Source organism: Epinephelus fuscoguttatus, linkage group LG3 (genome assembly GCF_011397635.1).
Source record: "Epinephelus fuscoguttatus linkage group LG3, E.fuscoguttatus.final_Chr_v1".
Lineage (NCBI taxonomy): Eukaryota > Metazoa > Chordata > Actinopteri > Perciformes > Serranidae > Epinephelus > Epinephelus fuscoguttatus.
In genome coordinates this window covers 39,370,939-39,390,933 of record NC_064754.1, presented here as the reverse complement: position 1 = coordinate 39,390,933, position 19,995 = coordinate 39,370,939, and the positions used below count along the sequence as shown (strand labels likewise).

At 40.8% G+C, this 19,995-nt stretch overlaps 1 protein-coding gene across 15 annotated transcripts in view; it reads left to right on the top strand.

The window, feature by feature from the left end:
* ptprdb (protein tyrosine phosphatase receptor type Db) overlaps positions 1 to 19,995 on the top strand; it is a 217,975-nt gene that overhangs the window by 160,068 nt on the left and 37,912 nt on the right. For 8 of the 15 annotated variants that reach the window (XM_049569619.1, XM_049569727.1, XM_049569646.1 and 5 more), the window contains 17 exons: positions 385 to 654; positions 3,009 to 3,118; positions 3,649 to 3,846; positions 4,765 to 4,890; positions 4,991 to 5,138; positions 5,262 to 5,407; positions 6,201 to 6,345; positions 7,221 to 7,523; positions 8,663 to 8,856; positions 9,771 to 9,797; positions 10,926 to 11,043; positions 11,335 to 11,922; positions 12,338 to 12,432; positions 13,708 to 13,964; positions 15,456 to 15,549; positions 17,798 to 18,022; positions 18,109 to 18,269. In XM_049569619.1, the coding sequence (XP_049425576.1) occupies positions 385 to 654; positions 3,009 to 3,118; positions 3,649 to 3,846; positions 4,765 to 4,890; positions 4,991 to 5,138; positions 5,262 to 5,407; positions 6,201 to 6,345; positions 7,221 to 7,523; positions 8,663 to 8,856; positions 9,771 to 9,797; positions 10,926 to 11,043; positions 11,335 to 11,922; positions 12,338 to 12,432; positions 13,708 to 13,964; positions 15,456 to 15,549; positions 17,798 to 18,022; positions 18,109 to 18,269 (3,205 nt within the window). The remainder of the gene's footprint in view (positions 1 to 384; positions 655 to 3,008; positions 3,119 to 3,648; positions 3,847 to 4,764; positions 4,891 to 4,990; positions 5,139 to 5,261; positions 5,408 to 6,200; positions 6,346 to 7,220; positions 7,524 to 8,662; positions 8,857 to 9,770; positions 9,798 to 10,925; positions 11,044 to 11,334; positions 11,923 to 12,337; positions 12,433 to 13,707; positions 13,965 to 15,455; positions 15,550 to 17,797; positions 18,023 to 18,108; positions 18,270 to 19,995) is intronic. The other 7 variants (XM_049569736.1, XM_049569678.1, XM_049569668.1 and 4 more) reach the window with 3 other exon arrangements.

Sequence of the window (19,995 nt, the reverse complement as noted above, 5' to 3'; positions counted from 1 at the left end):
GTTTACTCCTTTGAGATATACTGTACTCTGCGTTGTTCCTCTTTTCTTTGTTCCCTCGTGAGTGCATGTGTGTTTGCTGTGAGGTTTTTTTTGTGAGTATCTTTTGTGTTTCAGTTCATAAAATATTTAATGGAGCGCACCTAAAAACACCATGAATAAAACATTTTGATATCACATGCGCCCTAGTGGTGATGTACCAGACTGTCTGAATGCTTGCAGTCTTTGAATGCCATAAAACTTCATCTCAGAGCACATGGAGCAAAAAAAAAATCATTCGACAATGTATAGACACTGATTGTTCTGCACTTTACTGAGCAACACATACATGAATTTCTAATCGCCTCTCTTCTCCTGCCTTCCTGCTTCTATTGCTGTCTGGTCCAGTACGTCGTGTCCCCCCTCGCTTCTCCATCCCCCCGGCAGACAGCGAGATCATGCCAGGGGGGAACGTCAACATCACCTGCGTGGCTGTGGGCTCCCCTATGCCATACGTGAAGTGGATGCTTGGAGCCGAAGACCTGACGCCCGAGGATGACATGCCCATCGGCCGCAACGTCCTGGAACTGACTGACGTACGCCAGTCCAACAATTACACATGTGTCGCAATGTCGACACTCGGCGTGATCGAGGCTGTAGCACAGATTATTGTGAAAGGTGGGTTTTAGTCAGTATTTTCATGAGGAGGCGTATGAGTGAGGAGAAAAGAGCATGTGAGCAAGAGAGGAAGTGATGGTTTGACCTTGCCTCCAGTGAGACTTTGGTTGTCAGAAGAGCAGAGTGTTTTTAAGAGTGTGGCCTTCTCTATTCTCTCTGTAAATGAGCACTATGAGTATGAGAAGAAAATTTCCATCATCAAAGCTCCCTTTACTCTGTTTTTCATAGGCCAAATATATTTATGTAAACGTTGATATGTTTGGCCCAAGGCTGTAGCCATGGAGTCAACACTGGGAGGGGACCAATCCTGCTGGGGGTTCTTACACTTTCAGTATCATTTATTTTCACAACAACAGTGTCAGCGCAAAATGATGTATTGACTTTAACTTTACCTTGACATGTATGCAAGAGTTATGATAGTGATACGGTCATGAAGTTATCATTGTAATAACACTTGACAAAAACTATCACAACTAAAACTGACGTAGTGTAACACTCAAATTACATTCTAGTTTTCCACTTTTTAATATATTTGAAAGTTATGAAACAGAGCAGCTTTTGACAATGATTGTACCTCAAGCAACAAGACATGCATAGCTGCAGCCACACTCCATTCAAGCTCTACAAACTGTGCCCATCACCAGTAGGCTACAAGGCAAACCCACCAATGTGGTGATTATTTGATCCGTTACAATGGCACATTGTAGTGAATGAATATGAGGTCAAACACAGCAATAGTCCACTTTATTAATTTACCTCATTCATTTTGGTTGGACGACATAATTCATCTTAGAAGTAACGAGATGTAACACACTTTATAGCTAGCTAAATGCTAACTTAGCATTTACTTCAGGGCTTCCACTTCCAGATCGAGGAGTAAACGATTGTGAATGTATAGTGGGTAAGTCTTGTAGCTGGTGGGCAGGTCACGTAGGCCACCGTACCTACTTGCGAGCAAAAGATTTTTTTATCAATAAATTGGGAGAGACATTTTTAGCATATTTGAGTATTGTCCCTTCCAGTATATCTTATAAAAACTTCCTTGGTTTGGCATATATTTCCGTATAGGTGCGCCTTGCTTGACTGTAGCAAATGGAGACACACTGTATGGTTGTTATTTTTACAGTCTATGTTGTTGACAGACACACAGAATTTTCTGTCAGAAAGGATTTGATCCTGCTCAGTGCCGTACCCGATGTACCTACCCATTGGTTCAGTCTGTCTGTGAAATGCCATGATTAGTTATGTCAGAAGCTGCACTCAAATCATGTAATACATGAATGGAACACGTGCCAACATTATTGGTCATTAAATGGTCATTTGTGACTTTTAGAGGGGCAGGCTTTGTGCTGACGCAAACCAGAGTGGAAGGTTTCAGAAATGCTGTTTTCTTTCACAGCTTAGCCATGATTTTTTATTCTGGTATTTTTAGAGATAAAATGGGAGTGGCTGAACATTTGTTTTAAAAGTCTGGGACGCAGCTCATGGATAGACAACTGTTAAAAATTAAGAGCAGCCAATGCCCATTTGTTTCAATTACATCAATTAAAAAGGGAAGCAAAGATGAAGTGGCTCAGGGAGGAATCAACATTGCTGAATGTCATACAAGGCAATATTTTGACCCTGATAGAATTCAATGATAAATACATAATCTGTCATTTCTTTGTTATAAAAAAAAGTAGTGATGAAAAATGTAAAGAAATTAAAAAGTTACTGATTTCCAAGATGTATTAAGAATTAGGAGAGGAATTAAAAAAAAAAAAAAAAAAATCTGTTTTTAACGTTATATAAAAAGTCCTACAATGAAGTATGTCTCACTTTATGACAACAGTTTTTTCTGGGCAGCTCTGTCACATGAGCCTATTCATGTCTGAATACTTGTTTTATTTATTTATTTTTGGTGTTAAAAAAAAAAGGAACGACTGAATTACCATTGACAAATTAGAGTCTAATTTATTCACATTTTGGGAATTGCTCAAGAAAATTGACTTCTGTCTCCACTTCATGTGAGGCAAAGAATTGTTTTTCTCTGTCAAATTCCGTTTTCAGTAGAGACCTATTTTGTACTTCTTAATGATCACTAAGTCTGAATTTAAATAAACTTTGTCAGTAAACAGGGGGTTTGATTTGAATTAAAATGAACAAGTTGTTGAATTTATTGTTTTGTGTAGTCTGATTATGTTTAATTTAATTCTTGTAATTGTTCTGTAGAGATTATGTTTATTGTATAATTGTAATACTGAGCTGGTCATGTTTTAACCAGCAGATGTTGATTTTTTTGTTTTTATGAGAGCACAGCGATGGTACAAAGTCTACCAGGGGATAGCTTGTAAAATCTTTCTTCTTTCTCTCAGCTCTGCCGAAGGCCCCTGGTACCCCTGTGGTGACGGAGAGAACTGCAACAAGCATTACACTCACCTGGGATTCTGGCAACCCTGAGCCAGTCTCCTACTATATCATACAGGTGTGTAACAGACAGAGAAACATTACTGCATGTGCACACAGGTTTTCTGAGACACTGAGCTTAAGATGGCCAAAGCTGCACTAGAATTTTATACGAACATAAACTGTTATTAGCAACCTAAATCAGTAAGTAGGGCCACAAAATAAAAGAGTTCCCTGTCTCTCCTGCTGGTAATAAAATCTCTAAATTGCTCAAATGAAATCTGGTGTCTGGAGTACTCTCTGCCCACAAGGAGTAATGAATTGAAATGTTAAGAATGAAACATGAACTGCTGCACTGAAGCAGTGACTTAAGACTCCATTCACAAAAGCCACATTAGATATGTGGTGTCTCACATTTCATTCTCTGTTTTTGCATAAATCTTGGATGGATAATGAGAGTGTGGTGTCCTCTGTTTATTGGTGTCAAACTGATATATATACAGTAAATATAGATAGGCCTATGTGTAGATCTTCCTCTGTATAAAGTTGCCTAATGCAGTTTTAAATCAGTATGTTCCTCTCTCTGTTTTCCTCTCTTGCTTCCTCTAGCACCGTGCCAAAGGGTCAGAAGATCCCTATAAAGAGATCGATGGCATCGCCACAACACGCTACAGCGTGGGCGGCCTCAGCCCATATTCCCACTATGACTTTCGGGTGGCGGCCGTTAACACCATCGGTCAGGGCCCCTCCAGCGAGGTGGTGGAGGCCCGCACAGCCGAGCAAGCCCCCTCTTCGCCTCCTCGACAGGTCAGCATTAGATTGGAGGAATGCAGTTTTGGTCCTGTATGAACAACAAGTTGACTTTATGCTTAGCTGCAATTTGAAATCGAATCTATCATTGTTTCTCTTAAAACAACTTCACCGCAGGCTTGGTTGTTATACAGTATGATTTGCTGCCTGTTATCATTAAAGTTTCATATGCATTTTTTTCAATCCGTCATCCAACAAAACAGGAACCTTGCATGCTTGAGTCTGATGTATTCTATTGTTCTGTTCATGACGGAAATTCACAACAAGAGGCGAAATGGAAGGGCACATTTGCTCCTTTGCTTCTCTCCACTTGAGTTACCTCTCTAGGCTGTTGCCATTCTCAGCCCACGTCTTGCATTTGGCATTGAGGTTACCTGAGTTTAAGTGATACAGTGCAGCTAATAGATCGACTCAGCTGTAAGCGTTATTATTGCTGTTGTGCCATTCTGGATATTATGTTACCTTGTCTTTGTTTCGGAAGATTTCAAGGACATTACCTCCATATATTTCCACTCCTTTTTCTTGCTGGCCCCCTTTCAACTTCCACCCTGTTCTGCAGGTTACGCCACATTTTCTTCATTGCTTCTTGGTCAGACAACTCTCTTAAGGCTTTTGATGGATGCACAAAAATGCAGCTAATTAAACCTGCTTCAAAAACTTCCGTGACAGATGACAGTTTTGGAGTTGGTGTGTAAATGTAATTGACACAATATGAGGTCGTATTTATTTTTAGACGTGTGAAAATTTCATACCAAACATATAGACTTGGTGCGCAAAGGCCTTATGTCTTAAGACGGCTTTATTTTCTCCAAAATCAACTAGCTCAGCCTTCTTCAACTGAACTTGCTCCAGTGAAATTACAGTACATTTTATTCAGGCGCAGTGCCGCTGAAGTTCTTCCTGTTTGCCCTGCAGGTCAGAGGTCGTATGCTGAGCACCACAACAGCAATCATCCACTGGGATGAACCAGAGGAACCTAACGGACAGGTGGTGGGCTACAGAGTCTACTACACCTCAGACAACACGCTGCCAGTCAATCAGGTGTGTACCAGCTTATAATCAGTCATGACTGGTAACTTGTGTTCTCTTCATGTGTCTTCTTGCATTCATGCATTGTGTTGTGTGTTGTGTGTTGTCGCAGTGGGAAAAGCAGATGGTGCGAAGTGCCAACTTTATCACCATCCAGGGTTTGACTCCTAACAAGACGTATTATATCAGAGTTCTTGCTTTCACGTCAGTAGGAGATGGACCCCTGTCCCAGGACCTGCAGATTATAGCCAAGACTGGAGGTAAGAGACGGGATATGATATGCCACACCATACTGAAAATGTAAACATTTACCTTCTTCAAGATTAAAAGAACAAAAATATATTAAACTGGTTTTACTAATCCTCTTTTACTCATCTCTGTAGTTCCATCACAACCTTCAGAATTTAAGGGTGAGGCCAAATCTGAGACTAGTATTCTGTTGTCCTGGGTGGCCCCACCCCAGGGTGGCCCCGACAACCAGATCACAGGATATGAGCTGGTCTACCGACGAGCTGATGACACAGAGGAGGTAAGACAAGAGGGAGAGATAGACTGATTTGTAGCCCAGGGGACTGTTTAGCTGGGCTACTAAATTCACAGGTGGTTGGATGGATAATGACCAATTAAAGGGGCAGTTCACCTCTAAATCAAAAATACATATTTTTCCTCTTACCTGTAGAGCTATTTATCAGTCTAGATAGTTTTGGTGTGAGTTGCAGAGTGTCAGAGATTTTGGCCATAAAGATGTCTGCCCTCTCTCCAATATACAGCAGTGTCTCTTTCCAAAAGTCATGACCCCATCACTCACGATAATTCGCAGACCTTGTTGTGAGCAGTTTCATGTAGGAACTATTTTCTACCTGCCAACCGAATCACTGCACAGGAGAAGGTCTGTGGATTATCTTGAGTAACCGGGTCATGATTTCTGAAAAGAGACATTGCTGTTGGGTTTTTCAAATGTATTTTTCGGTGTGTTGAGCACCACAACCCGAGTGCCATCTAGTTGAGAGAAGGGAGAAATCTCTACGGCCAAAATCTTCAGCACATGGCAGCTTATAACAAAACTATTTAGATTGAGAAATAGCACTACAGGTAAGAGGAAAATATGTTATTTTCAATTTTTGAGGTGAACTGTCCCTTTAAATGTTGGATGTAGGAAAGGTAGGGTGGACAAACAGATCAGTTGAACTTAATATTAAAAGTTAGCTCTATAAAGGATGTTATTTTTGAACACCCTGTGGAAATAGTTGATATAACCTTTTTATGTTGTTTATCTCACAACCTACACGTCTTCCTCTGTCTGTCCCTTCATGTCCTTTCAGAAGAAAGTGAGCTTTGAGCCGACCACCTCCTACCTGCTGAAGAACCTGAAGCCTTTCTCCACCTACACCTTTCAGCTGGCTGCCAGGAGCAAGCACGGAATCGGGGCATATACCAACGAAGTGTCCATCGACACGCCGCAGACGCGTAGGTCCAACTAGAAATACTGCTGTGTGTGAGCATGTGTGTGAGTGTGTGTTTGAGAGAGAGAGAGAAAGAGGCTTCAATTTTGACAAGGCAAAAATAAGAACTGACACAAAAACAGATCCACAAATATGTGAAATACCAGATCTGACCATTGCTGAGCATGTTACAAACACTATTTGATAAGACATTTGGCAGTTGTTGCTCTTTTTTTGCATTGTCACAAAGAGGCCGTCATGAATCCAGACAACTGACCTCAGATTTGATATTTCAACAAATACATCATCAAATAAATATTTTGCACAACTTAATTCCTCATATGGTATTCAAGTAAATCTTACAGATAATTGACAGCAAATAAAAATTTGTTGGCTACCAATCTGAGGTCTGTAAGAGAATCAGTAAAAACAAGGTAAGAGGGTTTGTAGGTAGAGATGAGAACTCCATCGTGGATCACAGAGGCTTGGGTAGGCTGTAAGGACAAGTAAGTTATGGGCAGGTATGTTTGTATGTTACAGCTCTAGTCAGTGTTTTTGTGTCACATCTCTTTTAAGTCATTCACTCGTTTTCATTAATCAAACATTTCTACCAAACAGAAGTTGACACCCATCATTCAGTATCTTCGTTCAGCCACCATCTTGCTTTCTAGTCATTTTTTCGTAAGAGCTTTCTGTTCTCCAGTGTTTTGTTTTCATTTTATGTTTCTTTGTCTTTTGTTCTCTGTCTCTCGTCTGCTCAATTTCATCCCCATTCCTTCATGGCAAACCTCACTTCCTCACCTCTCCACCCACCCACCAATAACAACTCGCACATACGACCAAATTACATTTACCCAAAAACAAACCCCCTACTGTGCTTCCTCAAAACTGGCCAATCAGTTCCTTCAGCACCTCCCCAGGACATCACATGTACCAGTCCCAGTTCTACCAGCATCCTGGTAAGTTGGGCTCCACCTCCTCTGGAGTTTCAGAATGGCATCATTACAGGATACTCCATCCAGTACGCCAACACCGAGGGCATCAAAGTGTCTAAAAGAATTGATGGAATTCCTCCGGAAAGTTCTCCGTATCTCCTGGAAAACCTGGAGAAATGGACTGAGTATGGCATAACGATACGGGCACAGACGGAAGCTGGGGATGGACCGGAGAGTTTACAGCTGCTAATCCGCACAGAGGAAGATGGTATGTTCCCAAACAAACCCCCCTTGCCTGTCTTAGGATGGTCCGCCCCACTAACAATGGCTACTTCACTAACATAGCGCTAATGGGCTCAAAGCACCCTAAACTAACAGCAAGTTTCTTCCACTGGCCAGTAAATGCATTTGTCTATCCCTGAGCTGCAATCTAAATGGATGATGCTTTTAGGAACAAACCCTTCAGTTTTGAAAACCTCTCCTTTGTTCCTTCATAACCGCCAGACACCTCCAGCATCCGGAAATCTCCTCCTGCTGCTCCCTCACCACTGCTTTCTCTTGTCAACAGCAACCCTTTTTTCTCCAGCAGCCGTTTTTATCCTCTTTTTTACCAGCATCTTTTTTCCACGCTTCTCCTCTTTCTTACAAAATCCCCTATTTTTTGGGAAATGGGATGGTTGGGCTTTCCCACTATATTCTCCACTAACAATACCAAAACAAACCCTTTGGCTGTAGCTGTACCTTTCCACACCTTGGTTTTTCTCACTGCCCTTCCAACTCCTCTCCAATTATTTGCATATTTTAAAGTTTAATCATTGTATTTTATTGTGTCTTGACTAATACATAATATTTTCAGCAATATTTTTATGATATTCATGCATAACAACTCAAACTCCCAGTGTCTCCATTTTTTGCTGTTTGGAGACGTTCCATTTTTTTTTTTCTTTCAGTAGATATGTGTGTTTTTTTTCTCTTCTTCTTCTTTTGGGGAGAAGTGTAGTTCTTGGCAGTACGAGAGAGGTTTTTCTTGATAACAGTATTTTCTCTTTGACTGCCTGCCACTGTTTATCTGCCTGTGGCAACAAATCCTTTTCTATCTGCCATTCTTATCTTTCTCTACATTTGCTTCTTATCCTCCACTGCTTTTTTCCTCCATGTTTTTCCTCAAGCACTCTCATTTTTTACTATTTTGACTTTTTTTCCCAGACATCAGAGCAGTTTTAGACTTTTTGGAGGGTTGCATTTTTTTTTTTTTTTCTTTTTACATTTTTTTCAGCTTTTGGGTATTTTTTAATCTGCCCCTGAAACCAATATATTTTTGATTAGAAAAAGTGAAGGCCTTAACTTGAGAGGTTTGAGTGCCCATCCTCTGTGACCCTTGACCTCTATCCCAAAATGCATTTTTAGTTCCAAGCGGTCCTCCGCGAGGGGTGGAGGCAGAGACTGTGAACGCCTCGGCCGTTAGGGTGAAATGGCGAGCGCCGGCGCCTGAACGGCAGCACGGTCAGATCCGAGGTTACCAAGTCCACTATGTGAGGATGAACTACGGAGAACCTCAGGGTCAGCCGTTCATCAAGGACATCCTCATAGAGGACTCTCAGGTAAGACTAACATATATTCTCTAATACCTGAAGATCAAATGAACTGCTTAATAGATACCTCATAAAACCCATATTTTATATGAGCAGTATTTTCATAATACAGTAATATTTATTGGAAATTAATATGTGAAGTTCACAGTTTCATTAAAGCCATGAGGAAATCATGAGCTCCCTCAACAGATGGGTTTACCTGGATATATTTTATAGATGAAAGTGGCATGTGGCCATTTAGGTATTTTTGTAGATAAGATAAATATTTAGCCAAATTTTTTTCTTAATCTTTGTTTGTACTGCACAACACACACACAGTACAGCAATCTGTCACAGCTTCCGTATCATCTTCCTCTCATTCTCAGGAATGATGCCAAATAAATTGATAAATTGACCAGAAACCTTCCTTAAAGCTGGAGTGCTTCAAGTACAGGATTTTGGCCGTCGCCATCCTGGATTTTGACATTGTAGCCGAGAGTTAGCTCAGAAGATCAATACCACTCTCATATCTGCCCATTAAATATGAAGCTTCAGTCAGGAGATTGTTAGCTTAGCTTAGCATAGCATAAAGACTCAAAGAAGGGTAAACCATCCAAAGGTTACAAACTCTGCCTACCAGCACCTCTAAAGTTCACTAATTAATAATTGAGACATTACATCTTGCTTGTTTGATCAAACCGTCCTCACAGTCTTTGCTTAATATTTAACGCACAGACATGGGAGTGGTATCTAACGTCTCATCTAACTCTTTGGCAAGAAAACAAATAAGAATATGTCAGGCTTTTCACACAAATGTATACTTTTATGACGGTAAAGATGGTGCATTGGACTTAAATGTGAAGTCTTGAAGATCATATCTCAAATATTAAGAACTATGTTTGTCTCTCCTTTCTCTCTTTCCTCCAAACTCTTTCATCGTTTAGTGGGAAAACGATGACTCAGCTGAATATGTGAGTAAACCCTTCTTTAAGCCTATTATTTAATCGTGATAACAACAAAGCACTGAGAGCAGATGAGTCATATTTATGAGATTGTAGCTTTAAAATCTCCTGTGACCAGAGTGGGGGCTTAAAACCCAGCAGGAAGTCCCTTTTTCATTTCTGCAGTGTGTGTTCTCCAGGATTTTTAATAAAGGGCGCTGGAAAAACACACATAGATAACCGATGATGTGAGTCATTTGCGGTTGTTGCCAAAATGATAATATAATTTATGCGTTCTGCTGGCCAAGAAATTGAGAAAATATTGTCTTTAGTGTTTAGATGGTGACAAAACTAGATGAGTTTGGAGTGTCTGAGTAGTAAAATGACATTATGTGTTGACCACATTTTGAGCTCTGGTGGGATGATTTGGAATTCATAGTTGTTTTGAGATGATCACAAACCATATCCACTATATATTCTCCAAAAGCAGCAGCTAGGTAATCTCTCTATACAGACTCTACATTCAGTGAATGTAGAGTCTGTAGGCAAACCCCGGAGATCTTGCCTCCGGAAGAAGAGTGGAAGAGCCCTGGTTTCTGGTTGTAGGCTGTTTGTAGTCCACATGATATTGACCAATCACATTTGAGCCGGATGCAGTTGTTGCCAGGTTAAACGGTCCGTGCGGTGAACAAATGCGGCGAAACATAATTGGCGTCACTGCAAACTCTGAATCCATCGCAGTGGTTCAACATATTTACTTATATATAAACAGAAGTCGGAAACGGAAATTCGCCTCCTCTGCCCCAAATCAAACCGGAATGCCAAAAAATGGGGGGTCTGCCCCCAGAGGCTGTATCGCCGTCTGCTGGAAGTCAGACGCCGAATATAGCCGATGGGTTCTGAGAATGGCAGCTAGGTGACCAATGAAATGAGAGAAACTAACTTCAAAACATATTTCCTGGCCTGACAAAAGTACCATTGGTGTAGAAAAGACTTGAAAAACTGTCTGCACAGTTAGACTGTCAGACAAAAAGCACAGAATTGCACCTTTTTGACTGGTTTGACCCAGACATTCTTATTAAGTAGAAGCTCATTGTCCTGAGGGCACACAAAAATAACTGCCTTTTGAAGCTGACAGCGCTTTTTGTTGTTCTGCAGGAGGTGGTTCTTGGGGACCTGAAGGCAGACACTTCCTACTCTGTATCAGTGGGGGCTTACACTGCCAAGGGCGATGGTGCTCGCAGCAAACCGGTTACAGTCTGTAGTGCCCTGCCACGTAAGTGTGTCTGCACAGACTCTTACACAAACATACAGAGAGACAAAGACAGATTCACTAATGATCGTTGAGACTAAAGCATCACTAATGATCGTTAGAAGCCATTAAATCATTGAATCGGTTTATGTCTCACTCTGTCACACCTTGAGATGCCAGAAAAAAGCCAGTCATTTTGTGCTATATTAATCATATTTTGCAGTTTTGCTGGAGGTTATGAATAATGTGCTTTGTAATTATCCTCTAATTATCTTTTCATCATTCTCCCTCTCTCTTTATTTCCCCTTTTTTTAGTGCCTGAGAAGCCCAAACTGACGGTGACTGCCACTGATTCAGGTACTGCTCTGCTTCAGTGGTACCCACCTCCCAACCCCCCCACCCCGCTCCTGGGGTACCGCCTCACCTTCGGCCGCGTGGACGTCCTTCCCTTCACGGTGGTGGAGTTCCCTACCAAAGAGAACCGCTACACTGCCCAGGACATCCACAAGGGAGCTAACTACGTGTTCAGACTCTCCTCCCGTAACAAAATGGGCTACGGAGAGGAGGCTGTAAAGGAGGTGACTACTCCCGAAGACGCCCCAAGTGGATACCCAGAAAATATTATCTTAGAGGAGGCGTCTGCCACATCCCTCCAACTGGCGTGGAAATCAGTCCCACTAATTGAGCAAAATGGGAAAATTCTGAAGTACTCAGTCCTGTACAAGGACATTAACAGCAGAGGGAATGCCTCAGAAGTTGTGGTGTCCACTCCAGGGTCCAGTGTTTTGTTGGAGGGTCTGAGTGCAGATACTGTGTACGATGTCAGGTTGTGCGCATACACAGCTGTCGGCCCTGGGCCGTACAGCCCCAGTGTCCAGTTTAGGACGCAACGGCTAGACCAAGGTAGGACTCACTTTCTAACAACCCATCTTCATTGTCTCAGGATGCAACACATGCTTCCTAACAGCACATCTGTGCATACATTGTGCACACGAAGTCCCACTTGCACACACACACACACACACACACACACTCAGACACACAACATCTGGCAACAACATCCTAAGTGTCCTTTTTCGTTGTCTTGTCACTGTAGTCTTAGACCAAACGTCCTTTTCCCAAAGCAAGGTAAGAGTCTTGGGTCTTGGGCAAGTATCCCTGTCCAGTCACACTCACTGTGTGTTGATCAGAGCAGATAGGTAGCTTGAGACTGGTACTAGAGAATGATACACAGGTAAGGCCATTACTCTTGGTTCAGTGGAGAGACTAACTGGAGTCATATTCATGTTTATTTGTTTTATATTTTTTTGCACCTTAGTTTTTGCCACCAACTTCAGAGTAAAGGCTGCCATGAAGAACTCCGTTCTGCTGTCTTGGGAGATCCGAGACAAGAACCCTGCCCAGCCATTCACTGTAAGTACATTTGCATTTTTTTTCTCATGTTCAAATGTAGTCAAATAGAAAACAGATTTCAAATAGGCCAGGCCTCAAATGGTTTACAAGTAAATAAAGGCAGGTTGAAAATAAAGGATGGGGGAAAAGAGGGTAGAAAAAAATTACCTGTTCTACAGTGACTCACTAGAAAATCAGCATCTTTTATTGCATTATTTTCAAGCAATTATTTTGCCTATTTTTCTCTGTCAGGTTGCTCTCAATGAAACCCAACACTGTCTGTGTGATGATTGATAAAGTCTTGTAGGCACATAATGCCCCTTGAACTGCCGAAGACTTTCTATGTTAAGTAGAGAATGTGTTGAGTCAGGCTGCTCTCATTCCCCATTTCCTACTTATACATAATGCACTATAATTAGTATATATCCCATGTAATCGTGAGCCAGCGGGCTGTTATCACCATAAATCCGTGGCCTACCAGGCACAGGCCCAGGGGCCCAAAGTGTCAGGGGCCCCCAAGGCCTGCAAAAAAAGTTACTCAAATTACCAACCAATGAGAGACTCAAAACAACCACAGAGACACATAACAACCAAAAAAAGACACAGAATTACCTCAAAGAGAGACAAAACCACTAAAAGATGCATAACAACTAAAGAAAGACACAACACGACAACAAAAAAAGGCAAAACCACCACAAAGCCAGTCTGTCTTGCTCTTGTGTACGAGAAGTAGTTGGGCCTTTTGCATGTTTGTGCCCTACTATCTCATAATCCACCCGTGATCACCCCGTGAACTATGCTCCACAGTCTGTCTTCCCCCATATGAGGGAAGCAAAGAAGGAGACGTAGCATAAAGAGCGACAAAGTCCATGTAGAAAGGCAATCAGCGTGGTGGACAGGTCAGACAAACACAGGACTTTGACCCAGGAGACTGGGGTTTGTTTCTAGTGTGAAACCAAAACTCAACATTGAGTTACGTTAAAGACATAATGTCATGTCAATATGTGACATGACCATGATTCATTTTCCTAAGTCCTAAGGAGCTTATTCATAGGATGTTATGTGAACTATTTTTGATACATTGGCTCAGTTTACAAGACAACAGGCAAAAACATTGAGACTTTTTACTTAAGTATAATAACATAGACCAATAAAACAGCTACAAGCCTGGTTCTTTCTCTTGAGGTAAATAAAGGCATTGAGAGCTACTTTATGACAGTGTGTACCGCATTGTGTGTTTGACCCGATGTCACATTTGTTTTAACTCTCAAACTTTGTGACCCATCCTGCGTCCAGATCCTGTATGGAAAGGGCCAGTCTGTGGAGGTGGATGGAAAGCAGACTCAGAAGCTGATCACGGGCCTCGAGCCAGACACCCAGTACTCCTTTCTGCTCACCAACCGGGCCAACAGTGCTGGGGGTCTGCAGCACCGCGTCACCGCCACCACCGCCCCTGACATCCTAAAAAGCAAACCCATGATAGTGGGAAAGACCAACGCAGACGGGATGGTGACTGTGCAGCTACCGACTGTGCAGACCACAGCCAAAGTCAGGTAGTGACGATGGATGAAAGTGAAGAGAGTGAAAGTGAACAATTTGTTTTGTTGTAGAGTGTGCATGGGAGTATTTTTAATAGTAACCTGTGCCAAATTTGCTCCAATTCCACTTCCTCCTCCTGCTGCTGCTTTTCATTTATTGGTCTATCAGGAGGGATTTCTCTGAGTTGGCAGCAAAACAAGTCTGAGAACTCCCACAACAGGCCAAATGAAAGCACAAAGCTGATAATCTCATCTGCCTTTTTTATAACCAAGAACAAATATAGATACCATGTGGAAGCAGCCTTAAAGCACATCCTGAATCACTCCACTGCTGCTCACATGTTCTTACAGCCATTTGGTTGTAGTTTGTCCCCATCACATCAGGAGTGTTTAGGGGGTTCTTTTAGTTCCCAACAGCATTTTGCTCTTTCAGTGTCTGCAAGAGTCTCTCCAGTTTTAGATGATCCAAGTAGTAACACCAACTGTAATGAGCTGAATGTTGAAATTACTTAGTGACAATAGTAAGCATTTTTTGGGGGAGATTTCTGCACTGACCACCTTATCTCTCCCCACTCTAAATGCAAAACTGAAGCACACATCATTTTATCTCGCTTGCTGTTTCAGCATTAAAGCTGTAACAATTTTTCTCACATCTGACATAAATAAGCTCTTTTCCACTGTACCACTCAGCATTGTAGCGTATGCTCAAGTGCAAGCACGGAGCACTGGGGTGAGTCATCTATTGAGGACACATGGATGATTTTGGTGTCTGTGCCCTCATCACTTGGCTGGTGCTCATGGTCTGACTGCTTCTGAAAAATTCCCCTACTCCAGTGGTATTATTGTTTTTGTCTCACACGTGGCTTCAGACATGAACGTCTGTTCCAAAAACAACCATACTGTTTAGATTAGGAGTGCGGTGTCACAGCTGCTGCTGCAGCAATATACTGTGTTACTGATACAATACTCCATAGTTCTTCAAAGCAGGGCATTAAAGGAATATTTTGACATTTTAGGAAATAACCTTACTCACTTTCATGCTGAGAGTTAGTTGAGAATATAACCTCTTAGCACTTGAAACAGGTTGGCTGGCTCCATCTGAAGGTAACAGAATCCACCCACATTCACCTCTTAAGCTCAATAATTAAACAACTGAACTAAACTAACTAAATAAAACATTAGGTGTTAATTAGGGAGCAGATTGTGTTACCTTAGGACAGAGCTACGCTAGCTGTTTGCTCGTGTTTCTAGTCTTCATTAAATTCGGCTTTATTGTCATTGCACGGGTTCTGAGTCAACAAAATGCAGTTTAACATTGAAGCAGAAGCAATAAGAAAAGCTAACTGGCTGTAGCTTAACATTTATCCCTCTGGCATTAGAGAGGTTTCAGTCTTCTGTTACCCATATTTTATGTTTAATTCCAAAAATGTCAAACTGTTCTTTTAAATGTCAGAGCACTGTAGTTTCTCAAGAATAATCCTATAGCCCGCACATGTTGTTTCTCAGGGGTTACTACATCGTGGTGGTGCCACTGAAGAAGCAAAGAGGAGGAAAGTTCCAGAATCCGTGGGAGGAGCCCGACCAGATGAACCTGGATGAGGTCAGTAACGCAGCAGACAGGAGCTTATACCAATATGTAACTAAATAATGGTCATTATAAAGAGCTTATTATAAGGAGATACTGATGCTGAGGGAAATGATAATGATGACCAGGGGTGATGGCAATGATCATCAACTCATCAGATGGATAGTCAGTTTTCTCACCACAGGGTTGTGACCTTTCTGCTTCACACTTTATCTTGTCTAAAGATTATTGCTGTAGTAAATATTGAAATAATCATTTTCTAGATAGGTGCAACCGATCATTTTTAGACTGAACTTTTTCATTTATTTGCAAGTTTCCATCCCTTTGTCGTGTATAAAAGATATGAAAGCTCATTTCCACCAGTGTGATGAAAAGAAAAGATCATGTTAGCCATTATAATTGTCATTATAGTCATTATAATGACATTATTGGCCTTTTTAGTAGCTTTTATTTTAGATTTATTTATTTATCTATTTATTGAATGAATAATTTTAAAACTGAGAACTTTTAATTTTGCCGGTTTTAGACGTGAAACAATACTAACAAATTTTGACAAAGTGTCATTATTTTAAGATACTAAGGTATTATTTTGGAAAGAATGACTTTGGATCTCAAGGTTTGGTGTGTGATAGGACAAAAAAGATCCCGTTAGAATGACAAACTTTCTCAGAATGATCATTTGGTACTCTAAAATGATGAGTTAATACTGTTTCTAAAAACTTTGGAGACATTAAGTCAATATTTCAAGAGCATTTCTTATTATTTTGGCATACCAAGTCAGTATCTTAAGACAAGTTTTTTTTCTATCTTCATTATGTCATTACTTTGAGAAAGTTTGTCATTATTTTGAAATACTAACTCATTTTGAGAAAGTTTACCCTTATTTCGGGAACGTTTCTCAGTGTAATGATTTAAAGGAAGGTCTGGTGTGTCAAGGGGAAATAAAGATCCTGTAAGTCATTATAATGAAACACTTTCCCAAAATAATAACTTAGTATCTTAAATGAAAAAATATCTCAAAATAATGACAAATTTTCTAAAATGATGACTTATTTATATCAAAGTTTTTAGAAACTAGGGTTAGGGTTAGGTTAGGTTAGGGTTCTCATTATTTCGAGAAAGTTTCTCATTATAATGACTTATGGGACCTTGTTTTTTCCATTACACTTGCGGATAAGGGCTTCCATAGTCAAGAACAAGAACTGACTGCAAAGTGTTGTTAATATCAGCTTTAAAATTATTGTCAAAACACAAAAATCCCCCAGTTCATACCAAACAATCTCACAAAAACCTTCAGTATAAGATTATCAACAACCATCTGACTACGTTTTGCCAATTGTCAGTATACCCTGTGTATAGACTGATAGATGCACACACATTTTTGACATGTCAATATGTTTCTAACATTGTCCTATTTTTATTTTAGATAGTTTTTTGTGTGGAAATTAATTATCTATGCAGACTTTGTTTGCAAACTCCCTTGTCCCAATGCTCCCCTTGATGGGTGATGGAAGTATTTTGAATTAAACTGAATTTTCAAGTAACATAAACAAAGAGCAGCGCTGCTGAGTCTCCTGGCAGCCTCTATTGTATCAGACTATTTGTGTCTTATTATGCGAAGGTAGACGACCTGGCCATCCATTGCCTGTTCAATCCAAACAATACTCTCATATAACACTTCCCATTTAATTCCACTTCCTGCCTTTTACTAAAGACTTCATCACCTCATTACGCTGCTCTGAAAGCAAATTCATGTGTGTGAGATTAGTTTCAATAGAGTTTTTATGGTGCCCTCTGTCTCAGTGGATAAATGTGGTGGCAATTCAGTTGATGATGAAGACATTTGTGCTTAGGTGATAATGCCCTATACAGCCCATTGTTCCTTCACTGATGAGGGTTTTTGTGTGAGGGAAAATTGCCAAAAGTCTCCTTCTTTCCAAGGAGTTTTTTTTTTCTAAATAAAGGACCTCAGGAATACAATCTCCAAATATTGAGCAGATGATAGGAAAATAGTATTAGAATTGCAGAAAGATGACTGCATTGCTTTTACTGTATCAGAGAAATTAAATGTGGAATTGCAGTGTCTAAGGGCATAGAGTGATGGCTTTGATGTTGCACTTTGTTTGAACTTGGCATATGAAAATTAGAACCAACTGCTGCTTGATTTTCCCCCATTTTCTATAATTTCTCCCTCTTTTGTCAAACTTTTTGCTGCCTTTGTGTCAACTCTCTATTTCCCATCGTCTGCTTTCCTCCCTTTCAGCTCCTGAAAGAGATCAACAGGACCAGCGTGAGTCGTGCCCTCCGCATCCGCAGACAGGTTGGCCAGTCAGATCCTAAGGCCTATGTCTCTGCTCACTTCAAGTTCCTCCCCATGGAGTTCACACTAGGGGATGGTCGAAACTACGGTGACTTCCACAACCGTCGTCTGCAGAACGGACAGGAGTATGTTGTCTTCGTGCTTGCGCTGCTTGACCTTTCTGAGAATGTGAGTAAGAGGTGCAAACACGCCCACTCAGTTCAGCCATCTAAATGCAGTCTTGTCTAAATGCATAAAACCACGTCTCTCTCCAGACTATGTACGCCACTAGTCCTTATTCTGATCCTGTGACCTCATCGGATGTCGATCCTCAGCCAATTGTTGACGAGGAAGAGGGTCTGCTGTGGGTGGTGGGGCCTGTGCTGGCTGTCATCTTCATCGTCTGCATCGTCATCGCCATTCTCCTCTTCAAGAGGTAAGGACAGCATGATGGACAAGAAAAAAAAAGTTTGATTAAGTATTGGGATTGGTGAGAAAAGGAGCAGCAAAAAAAGAGACAGTGTGACAGCTTAAGAGTTTTGCTGAATACGAGAGAAGGAAAAGTAATTAGAAAGGCAGCTTACGTCTTCACAGGACAATAGATACTCCACAGGGATTTATTTATTTTCCTTTCCAATTTGGCTTCTTGCTTCTCTGTGTTTTAAAAACAAAATATTTTTGAGGGCAGTATAATATATGCCAGCTGTATTTTAAAATATTCCTCACCTGTAGTTGGGATTCTCTATCTTAAGCGGCAGTAGTCAAATTGTCTTCGACAGAGCAAGGTCAAAAACAAGAAATAATGTAAGTTATCTCTCAGAGAGGTACGCACGATTTATAGTCCTTCTCTGAAGTTATCTGAACTATTGCTGTAGGACAGCAGTTTTCAGAGTGCGACATTGTGGGCCCCAAATCAGACAAAGTGAGACAGCAACATTCATTTATTTTTGTCAATCCTGTTATTATTCTTTCACACCTCAGTCGGCCCCATTCCAGTAGGCTACAAGAAGTCAGGCAGCCAAGATGTTGTTAGCAACACCAGTTCAAGGCATGTTAGCCATTGTTAGCATTATCAGATAATAACAACGCATTAAGCTGTATTTTGGATAGCTGTACAAACACTGTAGCAACATCTGCACAGTTGGTAAATACTGTGTGTCCGACTGTTTAATGAGATATAACAATAGCCTGGAGCAGCCGTATTGGATTTTGAGGTCAGGATTGGTGAGGTCCTTCCAACTTTGCGAGTCAGAAATCTGAGTTAAGGGCACATTCCAGTCGAAATTCACAAGTAGTAACTCAGAAATTCCAGTGCAAATGGAGCGCAGCAATAGCTTTGGGCCTCTTGAGTTTCCTTTTTTTTCTTTAGCCCAGTGTTAAGTAGTTTGCATTTTTGGCAATTATCAATTATCTCTAAGTAGTTCCTCTTTGCACTGTACTTATGGATGTACAGATTACTGGATTATTTCTGTACTTAAGGAAATTTAAACAAACCTGATCATTCTCAGTCAAGTTTTGGATTTGTAATGAAGTCATTTTTTGTATGATTTCTAAGCTTATTTACAGATTTATTTGCAGTGTAGTCTGATGTAATGATATTATTGAAAAAGTGTAAGTCACACTAAATTTGACGATATGTGCGTTAAGACTGTGTTCAAAACCAACTGAGTTATCATTCAGAGAAAGACCATACATTTTGACACAAATTTCTGCAAATCTGACGCTAAGAATTTGAAAAAACACTTAATTTGCCTCACATGACACCTCTGCCCCCACAACTCACCCACACACCCCTCAGTTTGAAAACCTCTGCTATAGGGGCTTAACAGACGTAGACCTCAAACTAAATGCAAAACCTCAGAACCAAGCTGAGACTGAACAAAGCCCAGCTGCTTCATTATGTCTTTCCATTATTTATGCAACATACAGGACTAACATTAAGGTATATTTATTGCTATTCCGTGCTGCTGCAGGCGAGACTATTAACTTCCCAATCTGTTTTTGTTTACTTATCACGTCTGAGTTGAGCTCACAACTTCTCATTGAGCTGTAATTGTGTGTTTTCTGTAATCCCTTCTTAAAAATCTAAACACAGGGAGCACAGTTAGCCAACATAACAGATAGGGAAAGATAACATTCTCACTCATTAGCATTATTCATGA